This window comes from Pelodiscus sinensis, chromosome 20, assembly GCF_052426305.1.
Source record: "Pelodiscus sinensis isolate ZL-2025 chromosome 20, ASM5242630v1, whole genome shotgun sequence".
NCBI lineage: Eukaryota > Metazoa > Chordata > Testudines > Trionychidae > Pelodiscus > Pelodiscus sinensis.
The window spans coordinates 26729844-26749093 of record NC_143071.1 but is presented as its reverse complement, the minus strand read 5'-3'; the positions used below and the strand labels follow the sequence as shown (position 1 = coordinate 26749093).

Genomic DNA, 19250 nt, shown 5'->3' with positions numbered 1-19250 from the left:
GATGTACAGTTGGTTGAAAAACAGTACTTATCAGTGGTTTACAGTCAGGCTGGAAGAACATATCAAATGGAGTCAGTCCCGTGAGGATCTGCCCTGGGTGACCACTGTGTTAGACAAACACTTGTCACGGATGGTCTGTATAATACCTTGTCTTGCCTCAGGGCAGGGGACTGGACTAGATGACCTATTGAAGTCCCTTCCAGACCTACATTTCTATGAGTCTATCGTTTACTTGTCAAGCAAAGAATGAAAACGATGCTATTGCTGAGTTTCCCTCCGTACCCCCTTCAGACTAAATATGTGAGCTTTAAAAAGAGAAAGAAAATAAGCATATTCGTTAAGGACTTTAAAGGGTTAAATGGTTAAACATAGTGTTAGCATTACGTTTAATCAATAAACAGAATTGTACATGTCTAATATTCATAAGCATTTTTTAAAATATTGTAATTAGATCATTCTTCCCCTCCCTTTTATGCTGCTTGTCTTGTCAGAAAGCAAGCTCTATGGGAGAAGGTCATGTCTTCCTACACTGGGACAGCAACCCTAACTGGGGTCTAAGGTCACTACTGAAATATTAAACGAATTCCACATTGTCACCAAGAGACTAGTAGACAAAGGCAAGCCTGCATTCCCAATGGTCTGCAAACACTGTTCTGAAGGAGACAATTTTACAGTGCCTTGAAAACTCTAATTCTTAAATACTGTACTGATCAGACAACTTGGGATGACTGTCATCACATTTCAGGGTGAGCTGTCAACAATGAAACCACCCACTGGTACATTACGTAGGTCAAAGAAAGCTTCCTCACATGCTCACAAACAAGTCTGGAGAGACTTGAGTTTTCAAATATGTTAAGAGCTGGTATAAGGTAGGACAAGAAGTAATGGGCTTACTCAGCAGCAAGACAGATATAGTGAAAGCTTTTCCTAATAAGTGTTTGCTGGATCCTGTACCAGTGCAGGGGGCTAAATTTAATGACCTCTCAAGGTCCCTTCCAGTACTAAATTTCTATGATTTCCTAAGCCATGGATTGTACACAGCTAGCCTACCATTTTTAAGGCTGTGACTAGTTTGAGCAAAGACAACATACTTAAGAGATATTAAACCATTCAGTTACACAAAAGATGACATTTCACTAATTCCTTCATTCCCAAGACTGGTTGGTTCATCAGCTCATGAACAACTTACTACCTTCTTGCAGTACTAAATACATTCTTACTAATTTTCAAAATGTCAAACAGCTACGTAGATGCATGCAAAAGAAAAACTGTACAATTTCACTTTCCGTTTTAAAAGTTCCATGTGTTTTAGAAACCAGTGCCACTGCAGATCACAAGGGAAGATAAATCTTATTAACTACTATATTTTCCCCTTTGTCCGATAATATCTCTACATTCCATCATTTCAATCCTTTGCAATTCCTTTGTTCTCCCTGAGATCAGTGCTTCCAGGGGAAATCTGGCCCTGGATCTGAAGGGAACTCCACAAATAAAGTTTCCCTGAAGATCAATCACACAGGTAAATTATTTCTCCTCCCATCCACCTCCCTTTGCCCCCAGTATTTTAAAAAATGCTAACAAGATTGCACTTCTTATAGCATAACAGTATGTGATTTCTTGGATTCAGTTATTTGTGGAATTTTAAAATGGTTTCCGCATTTGACTATACCATATCATTTTGGCAAAAAGGAAGCATTTTAGAATAGAGATGGTCATGTTTATATTTAGAAAGTATATATTTAGTAGTGTAAACCAGAAACATGTTTACATTTCCCATACAACATCCATTTTATGGTAATTGTCTGAGGATGCCATTCATCTACCCTTGTAAAGTAATTCATGTGTTCTCCAATTAATATATTGTACACTTTTTTAATATTTACTCAGGACTATCCGTTGTCAAGCTAGGAATCCATGACCATATAAAAATATGTAGAAAATAATCAAAAGAAGATATGGAAAACCTAAATCAAATTATCTAATAAGGACATTTAAATAACTTCATACTTAATGATTTCTACAAAATGTAATGTGAACGGAAAATAAATTCATCAAAAACGTAATCGTTTAAAACTCTAGCTCGCATAGGAGAACCACAAAGGGAAACTAACCAGAAACAAGAATGAAACTCGTTAGTTTTATGTACAGTACACTGTCCAAAGTGAATGTTATGCCTTTCTGACTCAGGTCTAAAGTTTCCCCCAATTCTAGGCATGGGTGCCAAAAGTACAGAACTTATTTATTTCCCTCTACAGATTTCTCATTCACAGCACTCACCAAAGGAGATGCTTATGAGAAGTTATCCCAACAATGGCATGTATTAATTTATATTTCCCAAAGATCCTTTATCAAGTTTCAGTCATAGGTCAAGTAATTTATGTTTCAGGAGGATAATCTCTGCATTTAAAATTTATTGTTCCTTCTGAGGTTGGTTCTTATTAGTGCTCATCTTTTTCATTGCTCATGAAATACATCTTCACTGGCTGAACTATTCCTGCTCAATAGCAAGGATTTCTCCATGCTGACTCGATCTAGGAGAGTTACAATTATGAATCATCTGACTGAGACATAAGTTATGATCCTCAATGACCACTAATGAAGGTTTCCTAGCAGTTAAAATATCAAAGCTGCATATATCAGAACACTTCAGACCACAAGATAGACTTTCAGTGTTGCACTTCTCATATATTTATTATGTACTGTAAATTACATCATAGGCTGCCTCCAACACTGACAACCTTGTACTTCTGAGCTAAAACACCAGGTTTTAATAACCACTTCTGACAATCTTTTGATCACTGGGGGCAGATGAAAGGCAATGCCGTCTGCTGCAGGCAGTCTGTTCAGTCAAAACAAAGGAAACTTCAGAGAGAGACAGAGATGCATCAGGTGTTAATCTCAGAGGAACAATGCAGAAGGCAAACAGACTGGCTGGCTGTCCCTCTATTTCAAGTTACAAAACGCTAAGTGACGGGAAGCAGCATCCCCCAGAATGCATGCAGGAAAGAATGGCACCACAGTTCTCATTAATTACTTTGCTTTAGAAACATGTAACTTTGAGAATTTCTCTAAACCAAACCAAACCATTTATTCAACTATTTGGTTTCATACAGAAGATTAAAAAACAAAACAAAACAAAACAAAACAAAACAAAACAAAACAAAACAAAACAAAAACAGTATATTTTCTCTGTCATAAAAAGCTATTTCTATTGAAATACTGATGTGAAAGTCGTCCAAGACTTTCCCAAGAGAGAGTGGCCATGTGGGTCCCAGGTTATCAGAGAGACAAGGGGAGAGGGAAGGAAAAGTTATTGCCTCGCCCATTTTGTCACTCAAGAGAAGTGGCAGAAACTCCATCACTTAGGACTTTTTCAAAGTAGATTGGACTGAACCCTTGAAAAAATACACTGCAGGAAAGAGTCCTGCACGACTGGCAAGGACTGGATGATCTAATAAAGTATTTTCTCTCCCATTTCTAACTAAGGATGTGAAGAGGTGGATAAGCCACTAACTGTGTAGTTGATACAATTTTTATGTACTACACGGTTAGTTGATCAGGGAAGGCTTCCTCAGTCCTGGCTCATGCCTGGTCCAGGAGCTACCCCTGCTACATCTCTGTAGTTTAAATGTAGCAGGAGCCGGGCTGCCTGCGCGTCCAGCTCCTACTACATTTAAGAGTAAGGCAGCACCAAGGAATCCTCCTTCCCCCCTACTCTGCTGCCTCTGATACAGAGGCAGCAAGGAGTGGCAGAAGCAAGTAGTCGACTACTTGACTACTCACTTACATCCCTATTTCGAACATCTGAAATTCTATGATGACAACATATTATTCTCATATTGTTCTAAAATGCATATAAGGTGTTTTCTGACATGTAAGTAAACAGATCCTTGCTATGAAAAATGTTTATCATAGAAAACACAAATGAAAAGTGCCTGGGGTAAAAGCTTTTGTTTTCATTCCTGTTCCCCCTCACTCACTCTCTCTTTACTATTTTTCCCATTTGGCAAATGCAATCTGAGTTTTAGTTTATTTGTAACCTGTGACATTTTATTTAACCGTTGCCTCTTTTCTTTGTGTATTTTAACACTTACATAGATACTCACTGCTTTGAGTCTTTAAAAAAAAAATTTTCTTCTTTGTAGAATTGTTCAGAAGTTACTTCTAATAGACTAATGGACACTACAAATTAAAGTTGCAATCCTGCAAGACCCTGGGCAGATCCTGGCACAAAGCAACTTGCTGAATCAGGATCTAAAGGCCTGACACAGCAAATCTCTATAAGTATGAGTAGAGTTCTTATTTATGTGAATAGCCTCACTGTGTTATATGAAAATTCACACAAATAAGGTTTTGAACACAAAACTAAAAATAATCCCCTTCCCCCCAAAAAACAGCAAACACCTACTCTGTAAATAACCCCCCCCCCCCCCCAAATAATTCAAACCTGTCAAGTTCTACTCATTTCTAAAAGGCATTCGGGGTCCTCCTTTTGCTAATATTTAAAACATCTCGCTCTAGGAATAAATGACGTTTCATATTTAAAATCTTACAAAAGAAGATATGAAAGAAGAGGAAGGAGAAGGAAGAATAACGGTTACAATTTGACAGACCCAAAACACAGGGAGTTGTTAAACCAGATATGCCATGCGTCTTCACTGTGTATCTGTTTTATAGGATCTCTTTGATAGCTTTGACCCTCCAAAATAGTTAATGCCAAAATGATAGAAAAATATCTGTGAGGAGGTATAAAGCTTGAAACAGATCGTAAGCTTCAACAGGTGATTTAAATTATGAAAGTGATCCTCGAAACTCTTAAACCCAGGGGCTGTGGCAGCACCTTCACCACCTCTAGTTGCCACAACATGATGGAGATAATTAACAATACTTTACGAAATTCGGTATGGCCATTGCCAAACTATGAACATCTACACTGGAACTCGAGGTGATAGGGGTAGCCCCTAGCTTTAAGAGTTTCCATCATATACAGGGTTTACAGTCTGTTGCAATGGTTCTCAGCACTCCTACTATACAAATTGTTCCAGAACCTCTGGACATGAATAAGATGATAATTTTCTATCATTTTGGCATTAACTGTTTTGGAGGGTCTCCTTACCAGTCTCCACGATGGGCAGTCCTGATTAAACTGTGAAATGGAAGAAGAGTTGTGAAATGCTGACATCAGATTTCTACAGTGAGTTTTAAAGGTACTTACTACAGAAAATGGAAAAGTAATGGGTAAGAGAAAGAGAATATCTAAAAAGACCTTGCTATTTATCAGTTTCCCCTTCTGTAAATGGGATCGTATTTTTGTATTTCTAAGGGAGTTTTTAAGGATTAATTCATTAACATATGCATAACTTAAATGCTCTTCAAGAGCAGTTACAACAGAAGAGCAACCTATTACACACCATGGAGACTTTGAATTCCTTCTGGTGAAGGGAGAAAACAGTAAAGGTCAAACTTTACAGAGACACTCTGTCCAGGTTTTTCCATGGTACCCATCTCCTCACATACTGATGAATCTGTCCTCACAATACTCCTGTGAGTTGGGCCATTTCACAGATGGGGAACTGAAATAGAGACAGATTATGTGACTTATACAAGGTCACACAAGGGTATCTGTGAGCTGACAAAGTGAACCCAGAGCCTTCCTGAATTCCAATCCCTTGCTATAATCACAAGTCTATCCTTTTTCCACTTTAAGGCTAGGCTTTTAAGAGATTGTTATTGTCAAGTGATGGTGATGGTATATTAAGAACAAAAATTAGCAAGACTTTTATATGTGCCAGCTGTCAAAAAAGCACTAACATTGCAGCTACTAAATAGCAGTGCCCCTCAGATCAAAACCCTGAAGGGGTAGCAATGCTAACTGCTCTAAGATGTGTTGTTCTCCTCAGGGTTAAAATATTTGATTTATTTCTAATTAGCAGCTTTACCCAGCATTGCCCAGTAGTGCCAAAACAAAACATTACTTCAAATTCCTCTGTTGTATCTCTTTTCTTAAAGGTTTATTAAGAAGCAATCCTATCCCAGGTTCATCCATTTTTTCTGGCTCACCTTGGTTCAATCTTGTTCAACATTCACTCAGTTATGTGAATTCTGAGGATTGTACTTGCTTTGGTGATTCTGTCTCTTTTCTCTTTGGTTTCACAAGAAGCAATTCCATTCCAGGCGCATCCTGTTTTCCTGGCACAACCAAACTCTTACATTGCTTTAAGTTTTGGTAAGAGGAAGCTGTATACCAAATTTGATGGTTCCAGCTTTTACTGTTTAGGAGGCACTCTTGATCAAGTAGACAAACTCTTTAAAATATATAGTAGATGATTGCTTTACAACTTCAGCAGACATATTCAGGTCCACCTGTTTCCTTTTTAAGGTACTATCAGTAAAATCCAGCCACAGCATTTTATCTTTCAGCTACTAAATTCAAACCATTTTAAAACATTCTGCTTTCATTTTTACAACCCTCTTCCCCTACTTGTAAACTATGTTACAGTTTTAGATGAATATACTTGACTTATAAAATATGCATATGATTCTTGTAACATTTTCATGCCTTGTATTGTGCTGTAAACATCTTTTTATCTGCTCCTCCATAAATCAGAGGTTAACATCTGAGAAGCCTCTCAAGTGAAAATTTTTCCACATAAAATCAACCTGAGAGATTCCAACACTAAAAATCTTGTTTTCAGCTTTCACAAGAAAATAGGAGAAAAAGGCCTAGAAGGCAAAAAGTGGGATACTCGCCTAAATTAAAAATAGCAAAGAAAAAAGAGACAGTGTGATAAAGTTAGTAAAATATGGGAGCAAATAAATGCTCATTTCAGTCCTCACTAAGCTGACAGTTAACCACCATTCTGCTGATTCTCAGGTATTCCCCCTTTCCCGCCCCTTTTTTGGTTTGTTTTATTTTGTTTGATTTTACAGAATGATGTTTTGAGAAAATACTTTCGGCGTTCGGATCAACACGTAGAATATGCTGGAGACACTTAGCTTAACACCGTCATCAGGGAAGTCAGTTCCCTCAGCTGTGACAAGTAAGCTCATCTCCATTCACAGCATAAACACAGGTGCAGATTAATACTTTTATATATTCAAAATGCTTTACCGAGCACTATAGAAGGTGATATACAAGAAAAAACTGGGTTTGTTTTATTTAAATTTAAAATGCAGTGTTTACAAGACAGATTTCCAAAATCCACTTATTTTGTATATCGTAACTGCAAGCAATAAGACTGACTTCATGCTGAGTTTTTCAGGCTTGCACGGTTGGCTTGCATATCACAAGCGCAATGTTTTTACACTAGAATTGAAATGTCAACGATCTGTTCCTGGGTAGTTATGATTTTTTTCCCTGTTATTATGATTAAAAACACTGCACAACATGGTGTTCTTTCATTCGGAAGTGATCCATGGAGAGCACCTGAATACAATAATTCTAAATTATTCCAGCACCGGAAAAGAGAGCACTCAAACAAACAGAGGGGAGGAAAGCAGTTTGAACAGGTGGGACTGAAAAGCAGTGACATGTTGTAGTACACTACCGAAGGGGTGAAAGATATAGTGCAGTGTTGTATGATGTGTAGGAGAACTAGGGACCACTGGGTTAGAAGGCCACTACGATGCTAGATTAAGTGAGACATACAACTCTGAAGCACTGTGATTCTGAAAAGTGATGCAGAGACAGAACAACTGGCAGGGGATGAGACACACACTAAATGTTCTGCACATTTCTGCAGCAGTTCACTATTTTATAGTCTGTGGTAACATGCTCATCCCTTAAGACAGAACTACCAGAATTTCCCTGGTATTTATCTTGACCAGCAACTCTCTTGATAATATTTTTCACGATTATTTTTTTACATATTCTGTTGCCACCAAACTAGTGCCCAACAGAAAACATTCTGAAATATTTCTCTAGACATTTTCTACAAACAAATTATGCACTTTTTTAGGATGATTTTCTAGAGCATTACACATTTTCCCCCCATGTAATTTCCAACCTCAAAGATATTTTAGCCATATTTTCCACAACAGTTAGAACTCCATAACATTTTTAATACCAATTCTACAAGATTGTGAAGCATTTTAAGCTCTGCTTCTTCTATTGTACCAAAAAAGCACAATCAATTTAACAAAACTTTCATAAAGAACATTTGATTATTTCTACTTTCATCAGAAAATCCAGTTACAGTTTATCCCTTGTGATGGACAACTAATTTGTAAGTACGTATCTTTCTTCAGCTTTGTCTACATTTACCAGGAGATCAGCACTGCAGAGGTCGATCACCCAGGAGTCGATTTAGGAGGTCTGGCAAAGACCCACTAAATGGACCGCTGAACTCAATCTTGACGGCTCTGATACTCCATAGATCGAAAAGCATGAGGGGAGTCAATGGGAGAGTTTTTCCTGTCACCTCCACCCCCCCACCCCCTCATCCCCACAGTGGAGACACCACTGTAAAATGAACTAAGGTACATCCACTCCAGATATACTATTCACGTAGCTGGAGTTGCGCACCCTAGTTTGACATTGCCTCCTAGTGTAGAGCTGGCCTTCAATTAGTTTGGTGTTTCTCAAACTTTTGTACTGGTGACCCCTTTCACACAGCAAGCTTCTGAGTGCTAACCACTCCCCCTTAAAAAATAAAAAAAAACCATTTTTTAAAATATTTAACATTACTATAAATTCTGGGGTGAATTGGGATTTGGGGAGGAGGCTGACACTTCATCATGACCCCCGATAGATCACGACCCCCAGTTTGAGGACCCCTGAACTAGATCTATAGAGAATGGAAATTGCTGTGTTCACAATTCATGCAATATTTGTGTTTTTCTTAAAGCCCGAGCTGATGGGAGTCAGGTGATTAGTTGAGAATCTTTGTTTTCATTATTAAAAAAGTGTTTCTAGCCCTCACATAGTTACAGAGAAAAGTTTGTAAATGTGACCCCTAAAGTTTCAAATTAAGAAGGTAAATAAACTCAAAAAATGTATTACTTTAAAAAAATGGCATGAGTTTTAAACCAGTCTTGTGATTTGGTTGAGGTTTGACTCATGATTGTTGAATATATGGAGTTGGCAGTACTGAAAAAGTCAGGCTAGTGTCTCTCTCCCCTTCAGCTTAATTTGTTTAAAGAGTGTATCAACACTATCTATACACCATGCCCACCTAAATCAAGGGTCTCCAGCCTTTTTAAGCACAAGATCACTTTCTGAATGTAAGTGTAATCCAGGATTTCTCTCAAACCCTAACACTTTTCCCCCACCTCCTTCCTCGCCCCTTCTCCAAGGTCCTGCCCTGATTCCTCCATCCCTCCTTTCACGCCCATCCTCACTCACTTTTACCAGGCTGCCACAGGTGGTTGAGATGCAGGAGGTTGCAGGCTCTGGTCCTGGGTGAGGGGTTTAGAGTATAGAAGAAGCTCTAGGCTGAGTGTGGGGCAGGCGCTGGGATAAAGGAGAGGGTTGGGATTGGAGGGGGCAGGACTTCCTGAGATCTCTCCCAACTCTATGATTCAGGGTGCAGGCTTTGTGAGGGAGCTAGGGTGCAGGAGGGACTCAGGGCAGAGGCTGAGGATAGGCATGTTAAATTTCGATTAACTAATTGCATAGTTGATGGCATTCCCATTGACTATTCAATTAGTCGATAAGGACTTCCATGTTCTGCCTTTGAAATGTAAAAGGGCCACACTGGAGCTCTTGTGCATTTCAAAGTGGAAACACCCACATGGAGCCTGGGCCAGCGTGGAACTCCCCGCTGGTCCTCGGCTCCACGCGGCATGCCAGCTTTGAAATATACAAGAGTGCCCAGCGGAGGCTCTTGAGCATTTCAAAGCAGGAACCTGGGTCAGTGGGGGACTCCCTGCTGGCCTCAGGCTCCACGCAGCGTTCCAACTTTGAAATGTACCAAAGTCCCAGCGGGGACTATTGTACATTTCAAAATTGGCCAACAGAGCTGGAGGAAACCAGCCTTTAAATTGGCTCTGTCCAGCACCCTGTCCTCTCCCTCCGCCCCACCCGTGCTGCCCCTTTGTGACAGAGGCAGCAAGGAGGGGAAGCGACTAGCGTGTTGACTGTCCAATAAGCTTTTGCTTATCAGATGATCGACTAGTCGATTAGTCACTTACATCCCTAGTTTGGGATGTGGGCTCTGGCTGGACACTGTTTACCTCAGGTGGCTCCTCAGTGGTGGCACAGGGGGCTAAGGGAGCCTCACCCCTGCCCTGGCCCTGCCCCATCCTGAAAGTGGCTGGCATGTCCAGTAACGGTTCCTGGGGGAAGGACAGGTGTAGCCCCAACAAATCCCATTGGCTGTGGTTCCCTGTTTCTGACCAATGAGAACTGCAGGGAGTGGTACCTACAGGCAAGGGCAGCCTGTGGAGCCTCCATGCCCTGCCTCCCCCAGGTGCCACAGGGATGTGCCAGACGCTTCTAGAAGTGACACGGGGACAGGACACGGGGGAGTCTGCTTTAGCTCTGCTGTGCTGCCAGCCTATTAGTGCACATGTCCAGATTTGGCTGCAGGACCCTCCATGAGACTGAGCCTGATTTCAGATTCCCAGCCAACATTCTATATGGATGCAAACAATTAGCAGGAGTATACAGTATCTAGGTTTTTGTTTTCAACTGGTGATGCACATCAGCAAATTACCTCGATATTGGTTCACATAACAAAATTCATTCCCTCTAATGACCATGTATGAACCAAGCTTTTCCAAGGCTATCTTTGCCAGATATGGCCAGATTTTCACAGAGGGGGCAAAAGGCACATCCTAGACACCAGGGTGACATTTCCCTTTCAGGGATGTTAGATATAAGCTAATTAACTAATTGACTAGTCGATGGATTTTCCATCGACTAGTCGATAAGCGGGGGAGCCGTAGCGGGGCTAGCTCCCGGCCCTGGGAGCTAACCCTGCTGCAACTCTGCCTTTTAAATTTATTAAGAGGCCACAGGCTCTTAATACATTTAAAAGGCTGGTGATCCGCAGGGGGACCCTGTGCCTGGCTCCCAGGCTTTAGCCTTTTAAATGTGTTAAGAGCCCGCATGCTGCGCTTCTGATTTAAAATGCATTAGGAGCTGGCAGGCTCTTAGTACATTTAAAAAGCAGAGTCGCAGCGTCTAGGACGGGCTCAGCAGATTCCTGGCTTGTACCTGGTCCTCTCTACAGCACCAGCTCCCCCCTCTTAAAACAAGAATGAGAAAGAAACTACTCAATCCCCATGCAGGAACTATTCAGAGGTTCCTATTCAGAGCTCTATTTATTTTGTACAAGTTATGAACACTGTAAGGCTATGTCTAGACTGCAGGCTTCTTTCAAAAGATGCTCTTTCAAAAGCATCTTTCGAAAGATCGCGTCTAGACTGCAGGCGGATCTTTCGAAAGAAAAATCCGCTTTTTCGAAAGAGAGCACCCAGCGAGTCTGGATGCTCTCTTTCGAAGACGGCCTCTTTACATTGAAGAACGCCTTCCTTCGAAAGAAGAACTTTCGAAGGAAGGCGTTCTTCCTCGTGAAACGAGGTTTACCGTCGAAAGAAAAGCCGCGTTCTTTCTAAATAATTTCGAAAGAACGCGGCTTGAGTCTGGACGCAGGGGAAGTTTTTTTGGGAAAAGGCTACTTTTCCCGAAAAAACCCCTGAGTCTGGACACGGCCTAAGAGAGAAAAGTACTTTGTTTAACAGTATGGTATTAGCATGTATTCTCGGGTGCTATGTAAGCACTTTCATTTGAAGATCTCAAAACAGTTTTTTGTTGGACAGCTGAGGAAACTGACAAACAGAGGTTCCATAGGTTACCCAACCTGGAGTCCATTGGAGAAAACAACAAAATTCCCAGGACTGGGATTGGGGCCTACATAATCAGATACAGAGCACACAGTAAAACAATGGCAGAATTAAGATATAACCCCAAAAGTCCCAATTCCCATACTCTAACCACTATTCAATGTCACCCACGCATCATTCAGTGGTGCACCTTTTATGCTAGAAAAACTAGCAATACTGCCCTGGCATTTGGAGATCTTGTCAGCTCATTTTTGAATATGCCAACTATTTTAGGGATCTATATTTTTGATGATCAATGCATAAGCGGATACACAGTTCTGTAGTGCAACTTCTAGGTGTTTACAATTTATGTGGAATACACAGCTCCCCTCAGATCACCATATTCGCTTTACGTCAATGTAAATACTTCTGGAGAGAAGACAAGCGAAAGGATGATGGGCTGACCTGATTGATGGAGTTGGCTGCACAGGAAGCAAGTCCAGTTCCAATGGAGGTAAGCAGGAAACAAGTAAGATCAAAAGGGACCGGAGCCATAGCAAACCCAGCAGATGCGGTACTCACAACCAGTGCTGCAACACAAAAACATACAATATGTTTTACCACCATGGCTCCAACACTAAGTCATTTCTACTGTACGTAAATAACCATTACAGATCACTTGTTTAGAATGCCGAAAGAACTCCACACTCCTACTTCTGACATTCATTTTTTGTATCGCTGTAGCTTTACAGGCTCCAAGCCTGGTGGACCAATGGAAGTCAAAGCAATTCAAATAGTGGATTTTAAATATGATCTAAATTAGTATGCAGGAAGATTTGATTTAAAATAAATTAATTGTAATCATGTTTTGCATTTGTATTTTTTATTTGCATAAAGGCTGACTCTCATTGGTTGGCAATCAACTCAACATATTGATTTGTAACTAACTATAGCCTTTGCACTAAATTATTTTTGTTAACCAGTTGGCTGTGTCATATTTAACACATTTATTTAACCAATTATATTGCCGAATTTCCATTTATGTATTCAGATTCTTATTTTTTAAAATGTTAGAAAATTATGAATGATGCAATGGATGCCCAGGCTTCCTATACAATATTATTTATTAGGTTTTTCTTTTTACTTTTGATTTGTATCAAATTGTGTGTGGCTGGAAATTCAAATTCATATAAAATGAAGATGAACAGCTTTTATTAGTTACTAGATTTACCTGGCTTTGTTCAGGTCCTTAACTGAAATAAGTTTTATTTTTCTTCATTTAAATCATTCTTTGGGGGTGGGGATGAGGATGAGGGATTCAGTATGCAGACTGCCTAGGGACAGAGGACAACCCCAGCTGTCTCTCACCACAGCAGCTTGGGGCCAGGTGAAAAGTACCTCTTCGTGGACGCTGCAGCGGGCACAGCTTGGGGAGGATCAGAAAGACACAGACACACAAACAGGCAAACTCCCTGAAATACATAGTAGATATCTGTCCCTTTCTCCATCTCTGCTCCTTTCTGGTCCAATGGGGCTATAGCTGTCCTGGTCCCTATCTCTCGCCCTTTGCTGCCCCCATTGTGTTCATTCTGCAGTATAACTCCCTCCTGCCAGACCCCCCCTCTTTCCATTTTATGAGAATCAATCAATCAGTTTCCAGGGACATTATCCTAGCACAACCAAACACTGACCTAGATTTAAGTTCTGATAGATAAGAAGAAGCTGCATAACAAATTTGGTGGTCCTAGCTTTTACCATGTAGAAGGAGCTCATAAACAAACGGACTCACGAGACAGATTCACATTTCTAAAATATATAGTAAGATTACAAATATTTGCACTCTAAAAATCAAACACAAGAAACAGTCATTTTAATTTACTTCGTACAAGTACTGTAGTGCAGTCTCTTTATCGTGAACGTGCAACTACACACAAAAACCAAAACAATGTAAAACTGTAGAGCCTACAAATCCATTCAACCTTACTTCTTGTTCAGCCAATCGCTAAGACATTACGGGAGATCATGCTGCCTCCTTCTTATTTACAATGTCACCTGAAAGCGAGGACAGGCATTTGCATTGCACTTTTGTAGCCGGCACTGCAAGACATTTATATGCCAGATATACTAAACATTAGTATGCCCCTTGATAGGCTACCATTCCAGAGGACATACTTCCATGCTAATGACACCGATTAAAAATAACCTGTTAATTAAATTTGTAACTGAACTTCTTGGGGGAGAATTGTTTGTCTCCTGCTCTATGTTTCAGTCTCTGGGCTCATCTAGACTACGCAGAAGATTCGAAAGATGATATGCAAATTATCTTCCGATCTCACTTTCAAAAGCAGAGTTTTTGAAAGTGAAATTAGTCAAGATGCAGGTTTTTTCGGCAACCCCTCCTTTTTCGAAAAGCCGCGTAAACCTCTTTTTGAGGAAAAGCGGCTTTTCGAAAAAGGGGGGTTGCCAAAAAAAACACAGTGCTTTCAAAAGTGAGATCAGAAGCAGATATGCAAAGTCCCAGAGAATTTGCATATCATCTTTCAAATCTTCTGCGTAGTGTAGATGGGCCCTCAGATCTACAACCCAGCACGTATTGTTCATTTTTAATAACACTTTCACTATAGACTTGACAAAACACAAAGAAGGTATGAATGTGAGAGTCCCAAACACAGCTAGAGCACTTCACCAAAGGTTTAAGAATGTGAAGTGCCTTCTGAAATCTGAGAGGGATGAGGTGGAGAAAGCAAATCTCCAATGCAGAAACTACGTAATCCTGGCCACCAAAAAAAGAAAATCAATCATCTCCTGGTGGCATCTGACTCAGATGATGAAAATGAACATGCATCGGTCTGCACAGCTTTGGATTGTTATCAGGCAGATCCCATGCCCTCTGGAACAGTGATTGAAGCATGAAGGGACTCCAGTGATTCTGGCAAGTAAAGATCTCGCAATGCCGGCTACAATGGTGCCATTCAAATGCCTGTTCTCACATTCAGGTAACATTGTAAAGCAGAAGTGGGCAACATAATTTCCTACTATTATTCACTCTTATTCCCAGCGGCACTGGGAATAGAGCTCATATCTAGTGTTCTCTGTACAGCCACTCAGGAGAAATTCAGGTTTTGCTCAGTTGATGGACAAAACACCACAGTCGGAAGCATGTGTTTCTATTAGTGGTGCACACCTGCAAATGCCTAGGTGCACATAAAATGTGTTCCACACATGGATGGAAAAAATTAGAGGGAACATTGCTCATGTCTCCTGACTCCAGTGCCCCAATCACTAGACAAACTGCCTTCCAAATATAGATGGATTCCAGTAGCTCATGTATCACTGAATGAAAACTGGCTGGAAACCTCATTAACTATGAAAAGCAGAGCTCTGTTCTGATGCTATCAGAAAAAAATACTTTGAAGCAGCAGCCCTGAACATTTCAAGAAAGCATAAGAAAATCCAGTGCACCAAGACTGGTGAAGATAGTCCTCTTTGCTGTATATTTGACACATCTTGATAACTTAACCAATTCTGCCCAATTTGGGGCAGGGGAAGGTACAATACAGCCAGAAGGTTTGCAATTTGAGTGACTTTATGTGGAAAATAGATAACAGATCAGGAATCTGAATTCAAAAGCATTCTTTATTCTACAGCTAAGGAACTTGTACCCAACTATTAAAACCATTCAAAAAATGGATTACACAAACCTAGATTTAAGAGAAAAGTAGTACTAAAGAGAAGTCGCTCTCTTCTTGCAACAAACCAGCCAACACAATAACTAAATAGCTTGCTTATGGCTTGGAACCTTACAAACTGAACTCAATAAATGTATCAGCAAGGAAGAAAAAATTATCATCAATTGTAGTTCTTGTAAGAAAAATCATCTCAGCAGTTTTCTGACTACACAAATAATATGCTTTGTAGGGAAGTCAAACGGTGCCCTAAAAACCTACACTGATCCCAAATATCTGGATTTTATAGAAGCAATGTTGCTCACTATGACAAGGAAATGCGATGCCAGGGAAGAGGCTTACAAGCAAAGGGTTCAGGCATCTCAGGAGAGAGCCAAAAGAACATGACCTTCTCCTGCCAGGCTGCTCCTAAAAGAGCTAAAGTGACTACTGGAAGCAAAAACAAGTGAATGCCAATGGGCAGTCATGAGCTATTACTCCAGAATGCAACATTTGTAAGACCATTGCCAGAATACTGTATTCAAATTTGGTATCCCCATTTTTAAAAGAATGTTGAAAAATTAGAGAGGGTTCCCAGAGAAGGCTTTCTGGAAGATTTAAGATCTACAGAATCTGCTGTAGAGTCAGACGCTTAATTTCAATGCATTGTCTACACTGGCAAGCTGTCACCAAAACACCCTTTTTGGCAACAAAACCCAGAGAGAAGTCACATTGCAATGCAATAAAAGCTGTGATGAATGCCCAGTTTCGGTGACAAAAAACTTCCACTTCCACAGGGGACTTTTCTCTCTACCCCTCTGTAGCCTGCCAAGCTATATCTTGTCCTATCCAACCCTTTTTCCATATATTTAATGATGCCAGTATTGCAAGGCCTGCAGGACTTGACTCATCCTGTATGAGTTGGCTTTCGCAGTAGGGTCGTGTGATAAGCAAGGGTTAACATCTTTTAGGAATTAAACTCAATATCCTTAATATCTCTTTAGAAATTGTGAATGATTTAGTGGCAAAATCTTCAGCTGAGTCAGTACTGAGCTGTGGTTTCCAAACTTTTGAGTTTCCTTATAGATACTTTAAAAGTTGCTAGCTCCCCACAACCTTTAAAAAACAACAACAAAAACCAACCCACCAACTCAGGAGTCAGAATACTGAATTAAGAGTTTGGGATGTGAGAATTTAGACTGTTTTGTGACTTCTTCTAACTACGTACAGTTTATTTAATTATACAATCTGATGTAATCCAGGCTTTCAAAACTATCATTGGAAAAGCCAGATTTTGACATGTTTGGACAAACCCATAGATTTTAGTGAAATGAACGGCCCTGTTAAAAGTTTTCCAACTGTCGAGCCTACTTTGACAAAACTCACATAACACAGAATCTGAACTATGCTGGCTATGTCTCTGGATTAATCAAGATGCACGGCAAAATACTTCTCTTAATTTATTGAATGTTTTCTGCAAGGTCACAAGTGAGCTGACAGCTGGTATTAATTGATAGAAGAATGGTTTTCAGTGCCATGTTATCTTGTTTCCCATCACACTTAGAGTGCGTCTACACAGCAGGGCTTAACTCAAAATATGATATGCAAATTAAGCTACACAATTGACGTAGTGCATTTCGAAAAAGTTTATTTCGAGTTTTGGTGCTGTCTACACAGCACTTATTTCAAAATAGAGCACTCTTCCTCCAACTTTCCTTACTCCTCGTACAACGAGGGTTACAGGAGTCGGAGTAAGACGTCCTCCAGCTTGACAGTATTTCGACATGTCAAAATAACTGCCAGATGTGTAGATTATTTCAAAATAAGGCTGCAGTGTAGACATAGCCTTATAGACATCTATTTCTGCTGGAAGCAGAAGTTTTGCCAATGTGTGCTTGCTTGCATTTTGCAATTCACACTGCGCTCTTGTATAGAATGCTTCTTTAGGCATGAGTTATTTATTTTTTGCTGCTTTCGTTCTTCTTGTGTCGGAAGAGGAAAAGATCCCGGTTCCTGTTTACAGATTCCAGGTGTTTGGGTTCTAAATGTCTCTGTAGTTACCCTGGCATCACACTTTCATTTACCAATACTTGAAAACAAATATACATTGTAGATGTGGGCTGTCTGCAGCAATCCTTAAACAGGGAAATCCAAACAGCCGAATGTTCGCTACATGTAGACTTAGCACTTAGCAAAATTGTTCCATCATCAAAATAAGATGGACCTTCCCCTCAACCGCTTCCCCTCTCTGCTGGTGCTGGCGCTGCAAGCGCTGGGCACCTCTCTTTGCCCTTCAGGGACTTTCAACCAGAAGTGCCTACTGCATGCTTGCCCCCACACCTCAGGGAAGTCTCTGGGGCTGAAAGTCCCCTGCTAGAGAAGAGGGCACAGATCAGCAGCAGGTGATTTTTAAGCCTTGTTTAAACAGTCAGATAAAATCAGATAAAAAACCAAAACAAATATTCATTAAACTATTTCCAACCACTGGTGCTCACCTAGGAACCCAGTGTGGCTCCCTAAGCTGAATTTGGCCCAGAAAGGTTCAGAAGTTTATACAAATTTACACAGCAAGGGAGAGGCAGAGCCAGGAGCAGAACCCAGGAGTCCTGCCTCCCAGGTCTCAACTGGTGGCCCTCTGAACTTAAGGGACAGATGGTGAAGGGAACGAACAAATGAATGAATGCCTACTGACAGAACTGTAAAAAGGAGCAACAATGCTGACTATTACACTAGAAGTCAGTACAATCTTAGTTGGAGAACAGAAGCCCATAGCCAGGAGCAAGAAAAGATACACCAGCAAGCATAAAGGATCAGCAGACTTTGTTATTCACTTACAAAAAAAAAAAAAAAGGAAACCAATTCTTTTTTATGATTATGTTCATGTACCAATCCACCAACTACAGCCACCAATGCTGCCAGAGAGTTGAGAATCTTGAATGGGTTTCATGATGGGGAAAGGATGTGACCACGAGACAGCTGGAGTGTGGATCTGTTCTTAGGAAAGAGGCTAAGTTTGAGAGTTCTTGCACCAAACAACGCTTACAGTCTGATAAAGAAAAAACTTAAAAAACAACAGTCTAGCAGCCCCTTAAAGACTAATAAAATGTGTAGATGGTATCATGAGCTTTCGTGGCTGAGTAAGTGGGTTGTACCCACAAAAGCTCATGATGCCGTCTACACATTTTGTTAGTCTTTAAGGTGCTGCTTGACTATTATTCTGAAACTGGAAAAACTTAAACAATGAATAGTCGAGCAGCACCTTAAAGACTAACAAAACGTGTAGATGGCATCATGAGCTTTCATGGGTACAACACTCTTGGACACCCCCAGCAGACCAGGGAGACAGGAGCAAAGCCGCATAGGCGGCATCCCGCCGCCTGTGCAGCTTTGCTCGGGGGCAAAGGAGCAAAGCCACACGGGCGGCGGGGTCCCTCCACCTGTGCGGCTTTGCTTGGGTCTCCCTGGTCTGCTGGGGGGGGAGGGGGCGCAGCTAGTGCGCCCCCCCCCCCCCCGCCCCAGACCAGGCTTTTGTTGCGGGACGCCTCGGGTAGAGCAGCTGGGGTGCTGCCGGGTTGGTCCTGTGGGAACCTACCGGGCAGCGCCCCAGCTGTTCTGTCCCAGGCTCCAGATTCAGCAGCTGTTGAAACTGATCAGGCTGATTCCAGGAAGCTGGGGGCAGAGCAATTCTGCCTCCCGCTTCCTGTAGTCAGCCCCTGGTCAGTTTCAGTGGCAGCAGCTGAATCTGGAGCCAGTTCCGACTTACATACAAATTCAACTTAAGAACAAACCTATAGTCCCTATCTTGTACATAACCCAGGG

At 41.0% G+C, this 19250-nt stretch overlaps 1 protein-coding gene across 4 annotated transcripts in view; it reads right to left on the bottom strand.

Annotated features, from left to right (window-relative positions):
- The window catches only part of COX10 (cytochrome c oxidase assembly factor heme A:farnesyltransferase COX10), a 159461-nt gene that overhangs the window by 125246 nt on the left and 14965 nt on the right, over positions 1-19250 (bottom strand). For all 4 annotated transcript variants that reach the window (XR_016347579.1, XM_075903517.2, XM_075903515.2 and 1 more), the window contains exon 4: positions 12232-12356. Coding sequence is in view for 3 of the 4 variants with exons in the window: in XM_075903517.2 (XP_075759632.2) it covers positions 12232-12356 (125 nt within the window). In the remaining variant the exon portion in view is untranslated. The remainder of the gene's footprint in view (positions 1-12231; positions 12357-19250) is intronic.